The 15,997-nt window shown below is 41.7% G+C and overlaps 1 protein-coding gene across 3 annotated transcripts in view; it reads right to left on the bottom strand.

The window, feature by feature from the left end:
- The window catches only part of GRIN2B (glutamate ionotropic receptor NMDA type subunit 2B), a 235,142-nt gene that overhangs the window by 142,439 nt on the left and 76,706 nt on the right, over positions 1-15,997 (bottom strand). For all 3 annotated transcript variants that reach the window (XM_071551936.1, XM_071551935.1, XM_071551937.1), the window contains one exon: positions 5,157-5,755. In XM_071551936.1, coding sequence (XP_071408037.1) covers positions 5,157-5,755 — 599 coding nt within the window. The remainder of the gene's footprint in view (positions 1-5,156; positions 5,756-15,997) is intronic.

Raw genomic sequence — 15,997 nt, 5'->3', positions numbered from 1 at the left:
ATGACAGCCTTAAGGGGCACTGCACCTTCTTCAGGGATGCGTATAGCCCCTATGGTCTTGAGTCTCCAGGGAAATGATTTATTTGTACAACCCTACTGCAAGAACTTTCTCTGATCACTGACTCACTGTTCAGCTATCTAAGCCCTGGCAATTCCTAGTTTCCTTCGGGTATTGTGGCCATGTGAGAAGAGAGCTTGCCCTGGCTGTTTCAGGGCAAACAGTTTCCAATCACTGATCAAAGGCTCTTTTGCATTTCTTAACTGTTTGGCATCTTTTCAGATGAAAACTATTTCCCCCAAAGTGGAAGTATCATGTTCAAACAATGCACTGAGCTAACTTGCCAGCTGTTTTCATATTTGAGGAATCTGAGGTACAGAACTGAACTAACCTTGTTCTTCTCTAAAAGTATTTCTTTGCAAAGGTGGTATATCTCCACATTTGTATTTTAATTCCAAAGCAAATGCTCCACTGCACTTTTTACTAAAATGAAATCTGGTGTGTGTAGCCTGGTGTTAAATGAGAGACTATTAAAGCCAATCAGTGGAGAACTCATTAGTAACCCTACAACAACAAACTAGTAGTTATGGCCCAGCATTCACAAGCAGCCACAACAACCAGCAGGAAGAACTCAGGTCTCATCGAAGGCTATAATGAAAACACAGCTTATGTAGCCCAATGACTGTGAATATCCACACAAAACAGCCAAGCTCCTCTTCCTCAAATATGTGCCAGAAATTATATTCTCTTCTCATGACTCATCTCTGATTTCCACTCCCAAGAATATTCCTGTCATTTAGTTATTTCTTCCAATTTCTAAAGAGTAATGAGAAGCACCAATCCAGAGCTCTAGGAAATCTGCCCCATCAACAATTAAAAAAAAATAAGGAGAAGGCTGCCTATAAACACATCCACCTCTGCCCACTCACTCATCAGCAGCCATGGTGAAAGAAGAAAAGATGAGTTTTGCAGGATGCTTAGAAGCCTAGCAGCTCTCCTGGAAAGGGCCAAGAGGTAAGAACTCCTCATCTGAGCATTTCTCCAGAGGAAAACTCTATTAGAAACTCCTTCCCAACCCTTGTGATCCAATAAAAAAGAAAAGAGCATATAGTGTTTTGCTGGCTGCCCAGAAGACCAGATACTGAGGTAACTATAAACTTGGTAGACTGGAATATTCAAACTACATTTTCTCCTGGCACAATAAAGGAATAAATGAATAGGTAATTACTACAAACAAAACAAAGAATTAAAGACTGCAATTGAACTGGGAAACAGAGTTTGGATATTGGACTCCAAATCACCACATAAGCCTATTATCAGCATAAATTGAGATAAATCCCTCACTAGAAGAAAAATTCCTCAAGAATTATTCAAAGAGAAAACCAACAAATCTTGCAGAACAAACCTTTCTCAAAGTATTATTTTACTACTCTTCAGTGGAGTTATCTCATCACCAGGTTCATTTATTGGACAAAATCCACAACGGTAGTGATCATACTTTGGCAGTTGCAGTCCATCACGAAAAAGAACCAGTTTCAAGACAGACAAGAGACAGTTGCTATGAGACCATTAATGATACAAGAAGATGCAGACCAAACACCTACATTGCAAGAAATGGCATTTAGATAGCAGTCTGTCTTTTTTCTTTTTGTGCTTACAGACATACTTCAAATAAAACTTTATTTGCACAAGTTCTTGCGAAAATGAACAAGTGTCACTGTAAGAAGGGGGAAAGATATGAAGAATCTGAGCAACATTCAATTCATCCTCTCCTTACACCATTATACACCCAGATCAATGACTGACACTGTGTTGAGCAAGGCCATTTGATTGTAGCTGCATTCAGAAATACTGCTCTTTCAGAAAGTGGAGAAAAAAAAGTAAGAAAAGGTCAGAGTTCAAAGGCAGATCTTGGGAAAGGACTAATTCACACTCTTAATGTATAATGTGCCCCAGCAGAACTAAATTACACTTTTTTTTTAGTTGGATGTCTCAGTCTCCAAAAAATAAAATAGGAAAATCCTTTTATAGCACTGCCATCCCAGCTATGAATTTGAAGCAAACTGGACCACTTTGGATTAGTTTCAGGAGTTTCCAAAACACTAGCCACATGGTGATCTGAGGTCACATACACATACACTTTGTCTCCACAGACATCAAGCCCATGTACATGCACTTCTCTATTCCGTGTAGGCATCCAAAGGGGGAAATGTAAGTTGCAGATGGCTGAATATAGTATTGCTGTATCCAGAGCAAGACTAAAATTAGCTCTCCAGAACCTTCAGTCCAGTCCAAAGCAAGCCAAACCATATTCCAGACATGCAGGTATTGCTGCTGCCTGGTGTGCACAATGCATGAGTGCTGTGGGATTTTAGCAGGAGGAAGGGGTTAGGGAAAGTACGAAGCAGCCAGGTCTGCAGAATCTGTAATACCCCAGATAGACAAAGCATTTCAGGAGAAGTTTAAAGACCTCAGATAGACCAAGCATATTAGGAGGGGTTTAAAGCTTAGCACTTAGTAAATTCCAGCAAGTTCAATGGTATGTAAAGGTATGAACACAGATTACAGCCATTAATCTCTGTGGGGTTTGGTTCAGTATGGTGAACTCCCATCTTCACATCTGCCTCCTTCCACATTTTGTGCCTCTTCTCTACCTCTCCGTCTTGGAGACTGAAGCTGTAAGATTTCTATTGACCCCTTGGATTTGCAAAAGCAATGGCTTATTTCAGACACCACCACTTTAAACTTCAAAAGGTGCCTGAAAGTAAGTCGATCTAAATAAAAAACCCAAAGCATCCAACTCACTGAAGTCAAACTTTTTAACCACCTCACTCAGAAATATAGAGAGGGTGGAAACATGGGCGGGTAGAGGTGGTCAGAACCCCTACACAGGACAAGACTATGGGAGGCAAAGCAAGTATCTGCACTGTGCTCAAAAGCAACTGCAAAACAGTGTAACTATTTCTGAGTTACCTCAGGTGCCTGCAGCAATCTACACAGTGGCAAAACAGAGCTTGGCATGGACTAATTGACTCTGCTTCTCAGCAAGACTGATGTCACTACCCAAACTAAGCTGGGTATATATACATGTATCTGCACTAATTCCTATGAATGCTGTACCAAAGCAGACAAGGGAGAAGAAACAGCATGATTTGGGCTATGAAGGTGAGAAGAAAGCTAGTATGAACTACCCTCATGTGAGGTGCCCAGGCTTCAGGGCATATATCTACACTGCACAACAGTACTGTCATATCTGAACTCAAGAGTCTCTGAGCTGGCCACTTCTACACAATGCAAAAAGGTGCTATGCAGAGAGATTATGCTGGGTCCTTAAAGTGTAGCTATATGGGTATGATGCTATGCACAGGCTAATAGAGTGTCAACAGAACTAACTAGCAGAAGGTCTCTGCGGAACACTGCATCACATAGGAAGGAACATCTTGTTTTCTAGATAACTGCTGAAATGACACAATAGAGCTTCCCCTCAAATCCCTCTTCATTTGGAAAGGTAGAACAACAGCCTGCCTTGATGTTACTTCTCATAACTTGTATATATTAAATATATTTTCCCTGCTTAATAATTCCAGTGATCACTCAAAAGAGCAGCCGAAAAATACCCTTATTCCTAAGTCTAGCTGGGAAGAAAACTGACAAAAGTTTTGGGCACCTTTGGTGGTCACAAGGCTTGCAGTCAACAAAAAGACAGCATGGGGAAGAGGAAGTAAAGGCAATAAGACCTGATAATATGCCACTGGATCATAGAGACAAGTAGCAATGTGGATAATATAATGGGTCAAATACTAAAGTTCTCTTTCAGTGCTCAGCTTTCAGGCAAAGCAAAATCTGCTTCCTTGTCCACTGGTTTCTCTATCTGCCTGGCACATTTGACAGCAAGAGGTCACAGCACACAGACCAATCCATCACATTTATACTACTTCATGATTCAACATGACAAATGAACAAAGACACTGAGCTCTGTGTGACCTGATTGCTACTGCCTGAATTTCCCTTGTCCTACCACAAAGGATCCAACATGTCCAAGGATTTTTTACTGTAAAACAAAGGAGAATGACAGCTGAGCAGGTCAGGGGAAATCTGGATAACGGAGGATTCCGTATCTAATTATCTGTGTTGCTTTGCTACATGCTAAAACTCCAGCTGAGACAAAAATGATGATCTAGTCATCACAGTGCTGTTCTCATGGTTGTTCCATCACAGGCTTCCTCTATGTCCTTAAATAGACATTTTAGCACTGTTTCTTAAGAAAATATGAATTTGGATCAAAATATGTTTATTCAAACAGGTTTTCCCTGTTTGTAATTAAAACTTTAATTTCGTTTTCAATCTGGAAGAACTTGCCATTCTAATCAAGGTACTAGGCTTTCTGCATAATGTATACAAGACAGAATGGGACCCAAAACACCCAGCAGACAATGGCCAATAAGGTGTCAAAGAGATGAGTGATAGCACAAGTCCTCCTCTGAGGTAAACTGGATCTTTAAGACACTAAAGGCCTTTAAAGACTCCCAGTATAAAGCAGAAACTGAGCAGAGTTGATGACTCTCTTTTTGCCGCTCTAATTCTCCACTTCTATTTGCACTTCCTTCTCTCCTGTAATTCAGGGCTAATGGACAGCAGAAGGACACTTAGTCTTCAGACAACAGGTGCCATGAAACTATTCCAGGTAGATTACAAAACCATCACCTACAAAGGACATCTGTTCACATACTGTTAGTGCCTGGAGCAGAACCTGGTGCCTTCTAGATTTCAATATAAACATTTCCACTACTTGCAGCAAGAACCTACCTGAGAGTTGCAGACCTATTCATGCAAAGGCACTCCAAGAAGTTCAGTGCTGTTATAAAAGCAAAAATTTGTGCATTGAGGGGCATACTCAAATTTTTGCTCTATGCCTTCATAGTCCTTTACCTCATGTTGACTTGTCTCGTGTGCTATATGAAGACTTTCTAAGGAGAAGACAATACTGGCACTCGTGACAGACAGCAACATGGGCCCACCATCAGCTCGCCTACCCTTGCCCAGGTTCTGGCCAACATGATCTACTGCCCAAAGCACCGCATGCCCTAGCAGCAATATTCTGGTATCAGAGGTTGTCTCTGACCCTTCTTTTGTAAGGCTGGGCTAGCTCTTTCCCTTACCTGTTGAGCATGTTGGACTGGTAAATCCTTTTCTCCTGGGTGTTGTAACAGCTGCTCTTGGGCTCTGGGATGAAGCTGTGTTCAGACAGCATATCAGAAGCAGCCGTGGTGATTATGGCTATTCCATCCCTTACTCTGGCAGGAAGACCATAGTCCCATTCATCATATGAGACAGAGATGAGCCCAGTGGGAAACTCAGATGGCACTGTATCTGTATCCCCTGCCACCAAGCTGGGCACGATCCACGTGTAACCATAGCCTGTCAGACCCACAGAGTTGGCCACCTCAAAAATGTAGGTGGCCTCTTCCTTTGTGCAGTAGAGGAGGATAACAGGGCTTTGGAGCTTCTTTAGCTGGTTCTGGATCTTTGAGTCTCCATCATCCAGGGACATGTCCAACAGGAGGACCTCCTCCAGTTCCCAACCCACAAAGCTGTGCTCAATGGTACTGCGGATCTTGTTCACAAAGTCCTGGTAACCAGGGAAGTAAGTAGTGACAATGGAGAAGATGTACCAGTCATATTCTTCCATGATGTTGAGCATGACAGAAGCTTGCTGTTCTATTGATGGGCCAAACTGGAAGAACATGGATGACTCATCCTAAAATAGGAAGTAAAAGAGAGGAAGAGAGAGAAAAAGAAAAAAAGAATAGGTCAAAGGAGATAAACAGCACTCTTAGTAAACCCACTGAGCATGGAGGGGGAGGCAAACAGTCAGAATCTTACACTTTGTATCTTGGCCAGAGCTTAAGGATTTTTAACTCTTTAAAATTTTAAATTTCAGTGAAGCAAGTGAGAAGAAAGTAAAATCCTTTTTATGGCCAGCTGTCCTTACTTTATTTTTAAAGGCAGGTTGCCAAAATTACTTAAAGATTTGAAATGCTAGGCCTGATTCTAACAGACAGAGAACAAGTGGTACACAAGTGAGGACAGAAAAAGAGAATATGTACAAAATAGTCCACAACTGCAAAAATTAAGAGCTTTAATCCCAGGATTATCATAACTGTATATGTAGTATAAACAGGATAAACAGCAGCTTTGATACTGATTTAGTATGGGACAGTCACTCTAGTTTCAGTACCCAGACCAAACTACAACTAGAGCAGGCAAAAGCACTGGATACAAAGAGCTCTGACAACCCCTACTGCAAGATCCTCTCAAAGCTAGCAGCAGCACAAAATTCTACAACAGTGGAGGTTCAGTCTCAGAACAACATAAAATACCCTAAAATTAAAAAAAAATATTTCTATACTAACATGCAGTTTGTTTATACTGTTTTGGAGAAATGTCAGCTCAATATTTCTCTTGGTATTGCTTTCATATCCTTCTACCACACTAAGTTCATCTTTTAAAAAACCAGAACTTGTACCATTTTACAACCTCCAAGACTCCAAGGGAGTTTTGTATAGATGTCAGCTCTCCAATGGCATAGTATAAACCCTTTTTGTCCTAGAATTTCACAAAATACCAGGCTTTCATTTTGTGACAGATTCAGTAAAATGCAAATCCTTGCTTTTGCCCAATTCATGATGGAAAAGAACACAAAAAAGTATTTGCCAATATTTTGTCTTATGGGTTTATCTTCTACCTTTCAAAATCAACTGCAAACTCCCACTGATTTCTGCAGAGTTGGATTATATAACCAAAAAACAAAAACAAACAAAAAAACCAACAAAAAGAGGCAGAATTTAATGATATGTAGATAACCCCATTATAATAAGAAAGTTCTCAAAATCCAATCGCCACTTTTAAGAATGAGCAGCCCCACCTTCTCTTAATAAGCCTGGAAAACTGAACCAGAGATACAAAAGGAGGTACTCCAGAGTTTTATACCTGGGGAAACTCACTGTGCCTCAAGACATTACTTGAAGATAGTCACACTTAGAACAGCTCTCTACCAAATTAAGTTTCCTACAGCCTGCCAGATAAAGCTGTTTTCCAGCATGGATGCCAGTTAATCAATCATCCATTCATCCTTTAGTCATAGTTTTGATTACCTATAGCCATTTTCTATATTGACCAAGTATGCCACAGCTCAGCAATTCCAGAAAAAAACAAAGAAAGGTCTGATCCTGTATCCAGCCTTAAGCTGTTTCTTTCCTGAGCTCCCTATGGGTCACATCCTATATGAAAGAGTTCTTGCTCCCACATCCTCATGCCTCTCTTATTAGGTTTGGTGATTAACTCGGTTCACTTCCTCCATACAGCTCACCACCCACATGTGAAAGTTCTCTTAGGGCTGCTCTTTGCTTAGTGGAAAAATAAATGTATGAAAAAAGAAGAAGGAAAAGAAGGCAGCAACAAATTTGAGACAAGTTAAAAAACATAAATATACTGGAGCAGCAACTGGTGCCTCTCAATACATAGAAAACAGCTTGTACTTATTATCACTGGAATTCACCTCCTTCTCTCAGAACTCCACTCAGGAAAAGAACTTACTTCCCTAATAAAAAGATACTTTTTATCTTTGGAGCTTATGCAGAAAATTAGGAAAGACAAAGGAAAAATCAAACTATTGTCATGGCATCTGCCAGAATTTGAAGAAAGTCTGAAAGCATCTTCAATACCCTTTATTGCACAGTGCCTTTGAAAGCCACTTGTAGCAAACTGAATGCTAGAGTGCAAAGACAGCCTTACTGTAACATGAAAAGGCAAGACAGCTACACTGATGACTAGTATTTATTTTTATATTAAGTTCAACAAGAGACTTTCTATACTTTTGCGTAAGAGCCTCTGAACTGACTGTAAATCTCCACCATTTCTATCAGCGAGTCTAAGATCTGAAGGGCCTGGCTATTGAATTACAGGAACATTTGACACACAGCATCTTGAAGTCTTCTATGAAAAAATACCAGGTGGCTTCGTTGGTAACAAAGAGAGGATGCGAGATGGTAAATCCACTAGTATTTCAAGGATGCATACACCTAGTCAGAAGTTAGTAAGCATGATAGCAAGGTGCAGGAGGTAATGTCCTCCCCGTGATTTAAACAGGGCCAAGCTAAAATGCCTGCTGACAGTTCTTTCCACATGAATGCCCACCTAACTGTTGAAGGGAATTCAGTCCCAAAGACTCAGGGAGAAAATTCGGAGCTCCTCACTAACGGGAGTGTATCAGAACATCAAAAATCAATACAGCAAATAGATAGCTCTATCACAACCCAGGTAAACAATTCTGCTCCATGGAGAAATGTGAGCACCCCTCCTTAAATCAAACAGCACAGACCACTTAGCTGTGCATGTAATAATTGCTCTTGAGCAACGCTTGGCATTTTAATTAAAGAAGCAGCAAGATGAGGCAACTTCTATTCAAAATGAGAGTATTAAGGAGATGCAAACCAATCCAGCTCTTGGCTTGCCAATATGTCTCTTGGCACTTAATCACCCCAATACTTGGGCTAGCCAAATGTTCTTCATTCGCTAACAAACTCAGCACTCAGAGAGGGGTAAGGAAAGAAGGACGGACAAGAGTGTAGAAGAACGTGTCCCTCACAATAAATCAAGAGAATTGCTGATAGAGCTGGATAGGAATCTCAGTGACTGCCTTTTGGGGGGACTAAAAGCAAACTAAAAAAAATGCCCAAGAGCTGCAATTTCCTTTCCCTTGTTTTTCAGCATATCTGATGAAAAGTTAAGGAAAAGAGAAGGAGAGAGAAGCTGCACTAATAGAGAACTACAGAACTGTCAGACAGAACATGAATTTGACCTCACTGTGGTGTTACAATGAAAGTTTTTAAATTAGGAGATAGATCTAAGATGGTTTTACCATTTTTGCACACATATAACCTATAGAATCATTATTGTTTTATTACAGCCTAAACCAAAAAGGAACATTTTACCCTTCCAGACAATAAGTGTTTTACAGACTATTACAAGCTCCTACTTTTTTCCTGCAGAAATTTCACAGTCTCCACCCTCCTTTTTCACCTTGAAACAGCCAAACTATGGTTCAACACTGCCACTAGGAGACAGATTTAAGTTTGGGATAGAGATAGGTTGAGCTGAAATCAGAAGACCCTTACACTGCACATCATCCAGGTGAAATACAATCCCCTGGCTACAGGAAATAGCTTGTCTTTCTCCTATAGCCCTTTCACCTGCAAGCTCAGGCTAGCTAACTGCCACAAGTGAAAGCAAGATGCTTTAGGCCATCCCTCACACATTCTGAAAGAGCAGAGGCTCCATTACAGGATCTCAAAGTCTCCAGAGATCCCAATACTCCCCCACTGTCACCCTACAAGGTCAGGGATCTGTAGTTTGCAGCGCTGAGCTGGAGGTGGAGCTGATCAATTGACACAGCACCACTCCCCAGCTGACAGATGGCTTCCCACAGAAAATCTGCTCTGACTTTACTTATGCTGGGATAACTATTGCCTCCTCCTCCTGCACATTTAACCCCTCTTGTAAGAAGGCTGGATTGCACATGGTGAAGGTGCAAATGCACTCACCACAAAACCTTCTCTTGGGAGATTGGCAGCTAGTGTGTTCCTAGGTGGACAGAAAACAGTTTGCAGAGGTTGAACGAGGTTTAGAGAGCAACCAAGTACTATTGTCAACACTTCTAAGTTCTTCAGACTTGCAGACAGGCCAGGTCTGACCTACAATTCACTGGAGATGTGAGAGCTCAGCAAGGCTGCAGGTGACTCTCCCAGGAGCCCTCCTGCCTGCCGCTGCACCATTTGAAACCAATCACTGCCATGTAAAGAGCCATTTACCTCAGATGTGGCAGGAGAGGTCCCCAGGGAGCTGTTCTCACAAGTTTCTTCCTTACAGCCACTCTAGATTCCCCTGGCAAGCAAAAGCAACTACTGCCTTTCAAATTGCATTTTACTATCCCGAGCAAAACTGATTCTCGACATAGGGCAGACTAGAGAATATCTATAAATAGGGGGATTCAAGATCCCCCCGAACAGTTGCAGTGGTCCAGTCATCTTGAGGAACTCGTGAGCCTTCCACTTAGTGATGGTACTGACTTAGGGAATGAGGAGAGCAGCATGTTATGTTTCCTCTGGATTACATTCCTCAAAATGTAATCCAGAAACGATTTTTGCTACTGGTGGCAGGCTCCTTTAGCTCCAGTCAAAGTGCCAGACCTCATAAAGGCCTGATGTGTCAAGTTATGCGCAAGGAATTTGAGGAGCAAGAACATTTGTTTGCTTCTTGGATTTGGAGAAATATACCATGTCACTGTGAAATGCCCTAGTCTGCTGGCTCCACACAGGTACAGGAAAAAACCAATTTGTGCTACTCTGGGTGTAGACCCTTTTTCATTAGGCTTTTGAGAACATCAGTATATCTAACCCCATTTGCTGCTTTATAAAGCTTCTTGTGTAGTCATAATTTAACAACTGGGGTCTGTCCTTCCTTTCCAGTCTCCAAGAGGGATTCTGTCATATCCTAATGATGCAGGCCACTATCACTTTCCCAAGTCCTCTTCTCAATTTCCTGATTTAGAAGAAAAGTTGTTCTTGTGTCATCAGTACAGTCCTGATTTGCAAAATTCCTCTATGATCTACAGCCAAACCACATAGGGCTGCCTCTTATTTAGTCTTCAGCCCTGCCTATCACACAGTCTGAGGAGGGAAAAGGAGCAAGCAGGCACCAAATAACTTCTGGGAAAACACGGGGTTTCATTTCCCCACCTTTGTATTTCTTTTCTTCAAAATTAAGACACCACTGTGTACCTATTTGTCACAGTCCCAGTGGGATACCTGATTCACTGGGAGTTTTGCTGTTCATGATGGAAAATGCTGCAATAGTTCAATGTCTTGTAATTAAATTTGCTATATTTCTGAGTCCCGTTTGTTATAACATACCTGACAGAAAATCAGGATCTTTGTTGCCTAAGTGTTCATTTACTCCTGTTTATTCTTACCACAAATGCATTTGCTGCCTCAGACTAGCCTACAGTCAGGATCTTCTGCCTGCTTGGTTTTTTCTCCATAAATTTAATTTTTTTGTTTAGTTTTCAACAATGCAATACAATAAAACTCTGGGTTTAATATTATGTGCTGTACCATGCTGCATGAGTCCTTTCCTTGAATGCTTACAGTAGCGACTATGAGAACATAGTGACACTACAGACCTAATATAATGTCCTCATGGTGGGACTGGCATCTAGAACAGCATCTTTGCATCTCACACACATACACACATTTTCACAAATACACATATTCATAGCAAAACCTACTCAAAGTGAATTTGGATCATGTTGAATTGTGTTTTTTCTTAATGACTGCCTAATTGATACTATTCTGTAGGATTTCAAAACTTTCCTGTCTTACTGGAATGGGTTCCCTGGGTTACTGCTAATTTTGGCTTGCACAGTAGATAATCTCCTGCAATCCATTCCCAGTGTTCTTATTCTCTGATGGGTGGATTGTTCTTGGTGAAAATCCTCCAAGCTGCCCTGGGAATATGCTGTCAGAGAGAAGTTCAAATTCATTAGATGCAGAAATGTGGTTTACATAACCACATAATTTATCAGTTCCCTCTCTTGTTCTCATAATAACTATTGACTGAACTTATTTGACAGAAGAATACACAGCTCAGAGATGATGGTTATAGAAATTGGTGAATGAGTGAAAGCAAGAGATCCAGTTCAGTGATCCCACTGATAGGCAGGATATACTGTGATAAATTAATTAGGAGAATAGTTGTTGACTTTCTAGGTCTTCTCTGAAAGCCACAATCCCTGATGGCCACTAATTGCAATAACAAATCCAGAATTGCTAGTGTAGTTCAATTTTGTCACCCTGGTAAATGATAACAAATATAGCAAGATTCACATGTATAATGACATTAACTACACACATAAGTACCATATACACAGACCCCAGTCATGGCTTGGACATTAATCTCTCTGTAGCAGTGGAAATATCTGATGGAGAGCCCCAACCTACTGGCAACTGAGTAAGTATCCTAGTACCAAGGAGTTCCTAAGAGCTGCAATAAAAAGGTCTCCAATAAAGGATGACTCAAGGGCTGAAAACGGCTAAGTGATTTCCACTTAAGGGTCTTCAGAAATAATTCATTCAAAACCCTTTGCAACAAAGGAAACACAGGATACCCTGTAACCTTGCTCTTGGTATTGTTTCACTCCATACTACAGGCAGTTAATAAAACAGATGAAAGAGTCAAACATAGCAGGACCATTGTCTAACATATACAGTTCAGAGAAATTCAGTTGTCTGCCTAAAAAGATGGTGTAACATTTGTGAATTTTATACAGTGTCACTGGTCAGACCAGGCTAATGTGTGATGGTATGCCATACTAGCTTCTCAGAGCACCATATATCAGCATTTTTCTGACAGAGGAGAAATGGCAGTTAGCAAGCTGCCAGGATAAACAGCTTTCACATCAGGATTGCTACATTTCCATTTTCACCTCCATATGTGTGTATTTCCTTTTTCATGAGAGTATATGGATGGATTAAACCACTGGCCACTCTGGGTAGATTCTGCCCACCAGGCACCATGCTGGCAATTTGGACAGCCCAGGACCAGTACCTGTCCTTGCTCAGCCAAGCCCACTAGGCTGGCTTAGTATCTTGACATTGCCAGCCCAGAACAGAGAAAAGTCAGACTGCCCCATTACTCATCCATCTGATTACATCACGGTGCTTGCCTGGATCTTCTTTTCTGGCTGCCTTTCCTCCAGAGTAAGGACTGAATTTTGACTGTAAACTGAATGGGATGTCATTGATTTAGCCTTATTAATCAATAGCAGCCATAAAACTCTCCAGCACTCTTAAAAAAGTCCAGTCACAGTATTTGGCAAAATGTCATTGAATAAATTTCTCAAATCAACTATCCAGGGTGAAATACTACTTCTTTTTATAATTTCTAAATTAACTGCACTTCCATTTCATCAAGTATGCCTTTGGCCTCTTAATATGAGCAAACCATAATGTAAGCTGAAGCTCACGGAGTCTATTTAGATAAGTCCTGGAAGTTCAGCATTGCATCCAATGCCCTCTGAGCCTCTCAGGAGCTTAACATCTCTTCTCACTGTGGCCCAGCTGTGGACAGGTCAGAGTGTGTTCTGTGAGTGCTTCCATTCCTCTTCTGCCTCATAAGGTAGTGACACGTCCTTTCTTTCAAAATCTGCCTTGCTTATTTAATCATTAATGTTCTGCAGGCTAAGCTGTTAGTTGTTCTATGTCCTAACAGCAGTTAGCACCCGCAGTACTGCTGATGCCAAGGTCTAGTCAGCCTTTATGGGCAGAGTGAAGTTGGCTGTGCTGATGCTCTAAGCTGGACAGACTACAGCTGAAGCAAAGTAGTCAGTTTAAAGTAATATTGTGCCAGGACTTCATCTTTTCTAATAGGCTGGCATTATTAACCAGTTTAGATAATTTTTAACACACTGATATACCTTTCAGACCCTTTGGATCAGAGTTGTGTTGCCTTAAGAGTGCAAGTGACTGAGCAGCTGAAGGCAACGTCTGTGTAGATGTCCCCTCTGCTTTCCTTAAGGCACGGAGCAAAGACAGACTTCAGCCTCATCCACCCTGGCCAGCAGTAAATGGGCTGTTCTGTTACTCAAAACTAAACAAAACGCTCACTTAAAACAGGAGATCTCTCTAACAAGTGGACAAAACCAAGAGCTGAGGTCTGACTAGATTGCACAGACTCCAGATTTCCCACTGCTTCATATCTTCTTAACTGGCTGCCTTTTCTCTAAAAGGGTCATAATTGAAGTCTTAAGTACGTCAGAAACAACCAAAAAACCAACCAACCAAAGAAACCCAAAAAACACCACCAGAAAAACTGGTCCTGCCCCACCGCTCTGGTCCCAGTTCGGCAGAGAAATTTCCCTGGCAACCGCGCACATGAAAGGCTGCCGCGGCTGTAAGGTCCCGACGCCGACATCCCAGAGGCGGCACCGCACCGCACCGCGCCCCGCAGCGCTGCGGAGCCCAACCCGGCACGGCACGGCACGGCCCATCGGCGCTGGGGCTATGAGGGTTGGGACTGGGCGTCGCCATACAGACCACCAAGCGGGGCTCATCCCCGATAGCCCGCTGGGACTGCAGAGATGTTCAGGAAGGGGCACTGAGGGGCCACTCTGAAAGATGTGAGCCCAACTTCTCTCCTTCTGAAGCTGGAAGTAAGTATTGTCTTGAAGAAGTTTACAAAGCAGTCACTTAGAACCTAGGGGGGCTTCAGACAAAAAAAGACTAGCAGGACCCTGGATGAAAACCCTCCCAGACCTTACAAGGATATGCATATATGCTAATAAGTGTTGGGAAATGTCATTAATATGTAACAGGAATGCAGAGAACAAAAAATGAATAATCATGTAATACTGACATATAAACTGTAGTGAAGATATCTTGGTGTACATCTTTGTGAAATGATGACCAATGCACACAGCACTGATTAAATAATGCCTTGATTTCTAAAACTCACAAACTGAGTCTTAGAGGTTTCTTTTAAGTGTCGCTTTTAGGCAACACTATATATCAGGAAAGAAGGCAGCTCTGTGTGGTTCCATTTTTTTTACCACCTGCCTTGTGCTGCCAGAACAGTAGTCCGGGCATAAAATGAAGAAACAGTACCCTGGTCCATTTTTGTTTGGACATGCTGCTGGCAAGCAGCTGTCTTTTTAGCATTGAACGTGTATGTCTGCACCAGGTAACAGAAGGTTCAGAAACCATGAACTGGCCCTAAGGCATCTGTTCATCAGCACTGTGTGGAAACTCCAGCTCCTGTCCAGTAGAGTTGCCAAGTCAGGAGAGCTAACTAGTTCAAATCGCAGCCTGCACCATCCTGGTGACCCTTATTCTGTTTTCAGACCTACCTGGAGATGCTCTAAGCCTGGGGAGAAGAACCAGAGGTAGATTTCTGACCCACTGGATCTAGACTCTGGATTCAGTCCCTGCTTTGGAAAGCTACTGTATCACTGAAGTGTATTATGAGAGTCCTTGGCTGGAACAAGCAAAAAGGATTTAAATATTGCAGCCTCCCTCATGCTTGAAGACCTGATCCCCATTAGAGCTTGCTTTGGCCACAGTTAAGTTACATCTTGTGCTCCAGGATGAATGAAAGCATGGCAGCACCTACCTTCTCCCTACCCAGTTCTACTTCCTAAACAACCAGTGAGCAGTGCCTCTGTTGGGAAGTTGCTGTCATGCCTGTCTTACTTACTGAATTGATTAACAAAGTTTTAAACAGTTATTGATTTTCCTCTTCCCTACTATGGAAACTCTGAGACCAATAAAGCACGTGGAATTATTTACACAGATATTAGAAAGGAAAGAAGTTCCCTTCTCAAATGTTCTTCTTGAGCTCCCATCTATTAAGTCTCAAAAACTCAACAGAAAAATTTTTACAGCTTTACAGACAAAAATATTCACAAATATATGAAGTCCTCTGCATGCACACATGCCCACCCAAACATATATGCAGGATCTTCTGCCGAATCCAAAGCCGATTCATTATTTTTTCCTATTACTTTTTTTGTTGTTGGGATCACAGCCCTTTCATTCCTTTTCTTTGCCCTGATGATTAATAGCTGTTTGTCATGGCCCTTGCTGTTATGAGACCGAGATAGAAATTGTGGCAAACTCCCTATTTTGATGGAAAAGCCATTTCTGAACTCCAAGAAACAGGAAATTATTCTTGTTAAAGGACTGGACCACCAGGGACTTGAAGAGCCTGAAATCTTCCCCCTAGTTCCTAAAGTACTTCACATTCATGGCTGTAACAGTGATTGGTTCTGTAAAGACCATTATATCCACCTTCATGACCTAAGCACGTGAACATTAGACTCCTCAGGGTTTGATTAAGAGGACTTGGCAGAGGGAATTGGTCCATCTGATTTTGCAATAAGGGTGCTATG

This window comes from Pithys albifrons, chromosome 3, assembly GCF_047495875.1.
Source record: "Pithys albifrons albifrons isolate INPA30051 chromosome 3, PitAlb_v1, whole genome shotgun sequence".
In the NCBI taxonomy this organism is placed as follows: Eukaryota; Metazoa; Chordata; class Aves; order Passeriformes; family Thamnophilidae; genus Pithys; species Pithys albifrons.
Note: the sequence above shows the minus strand (reverse complement) of the source record. Positions and strands in the feature narration are given on the sequence as shown.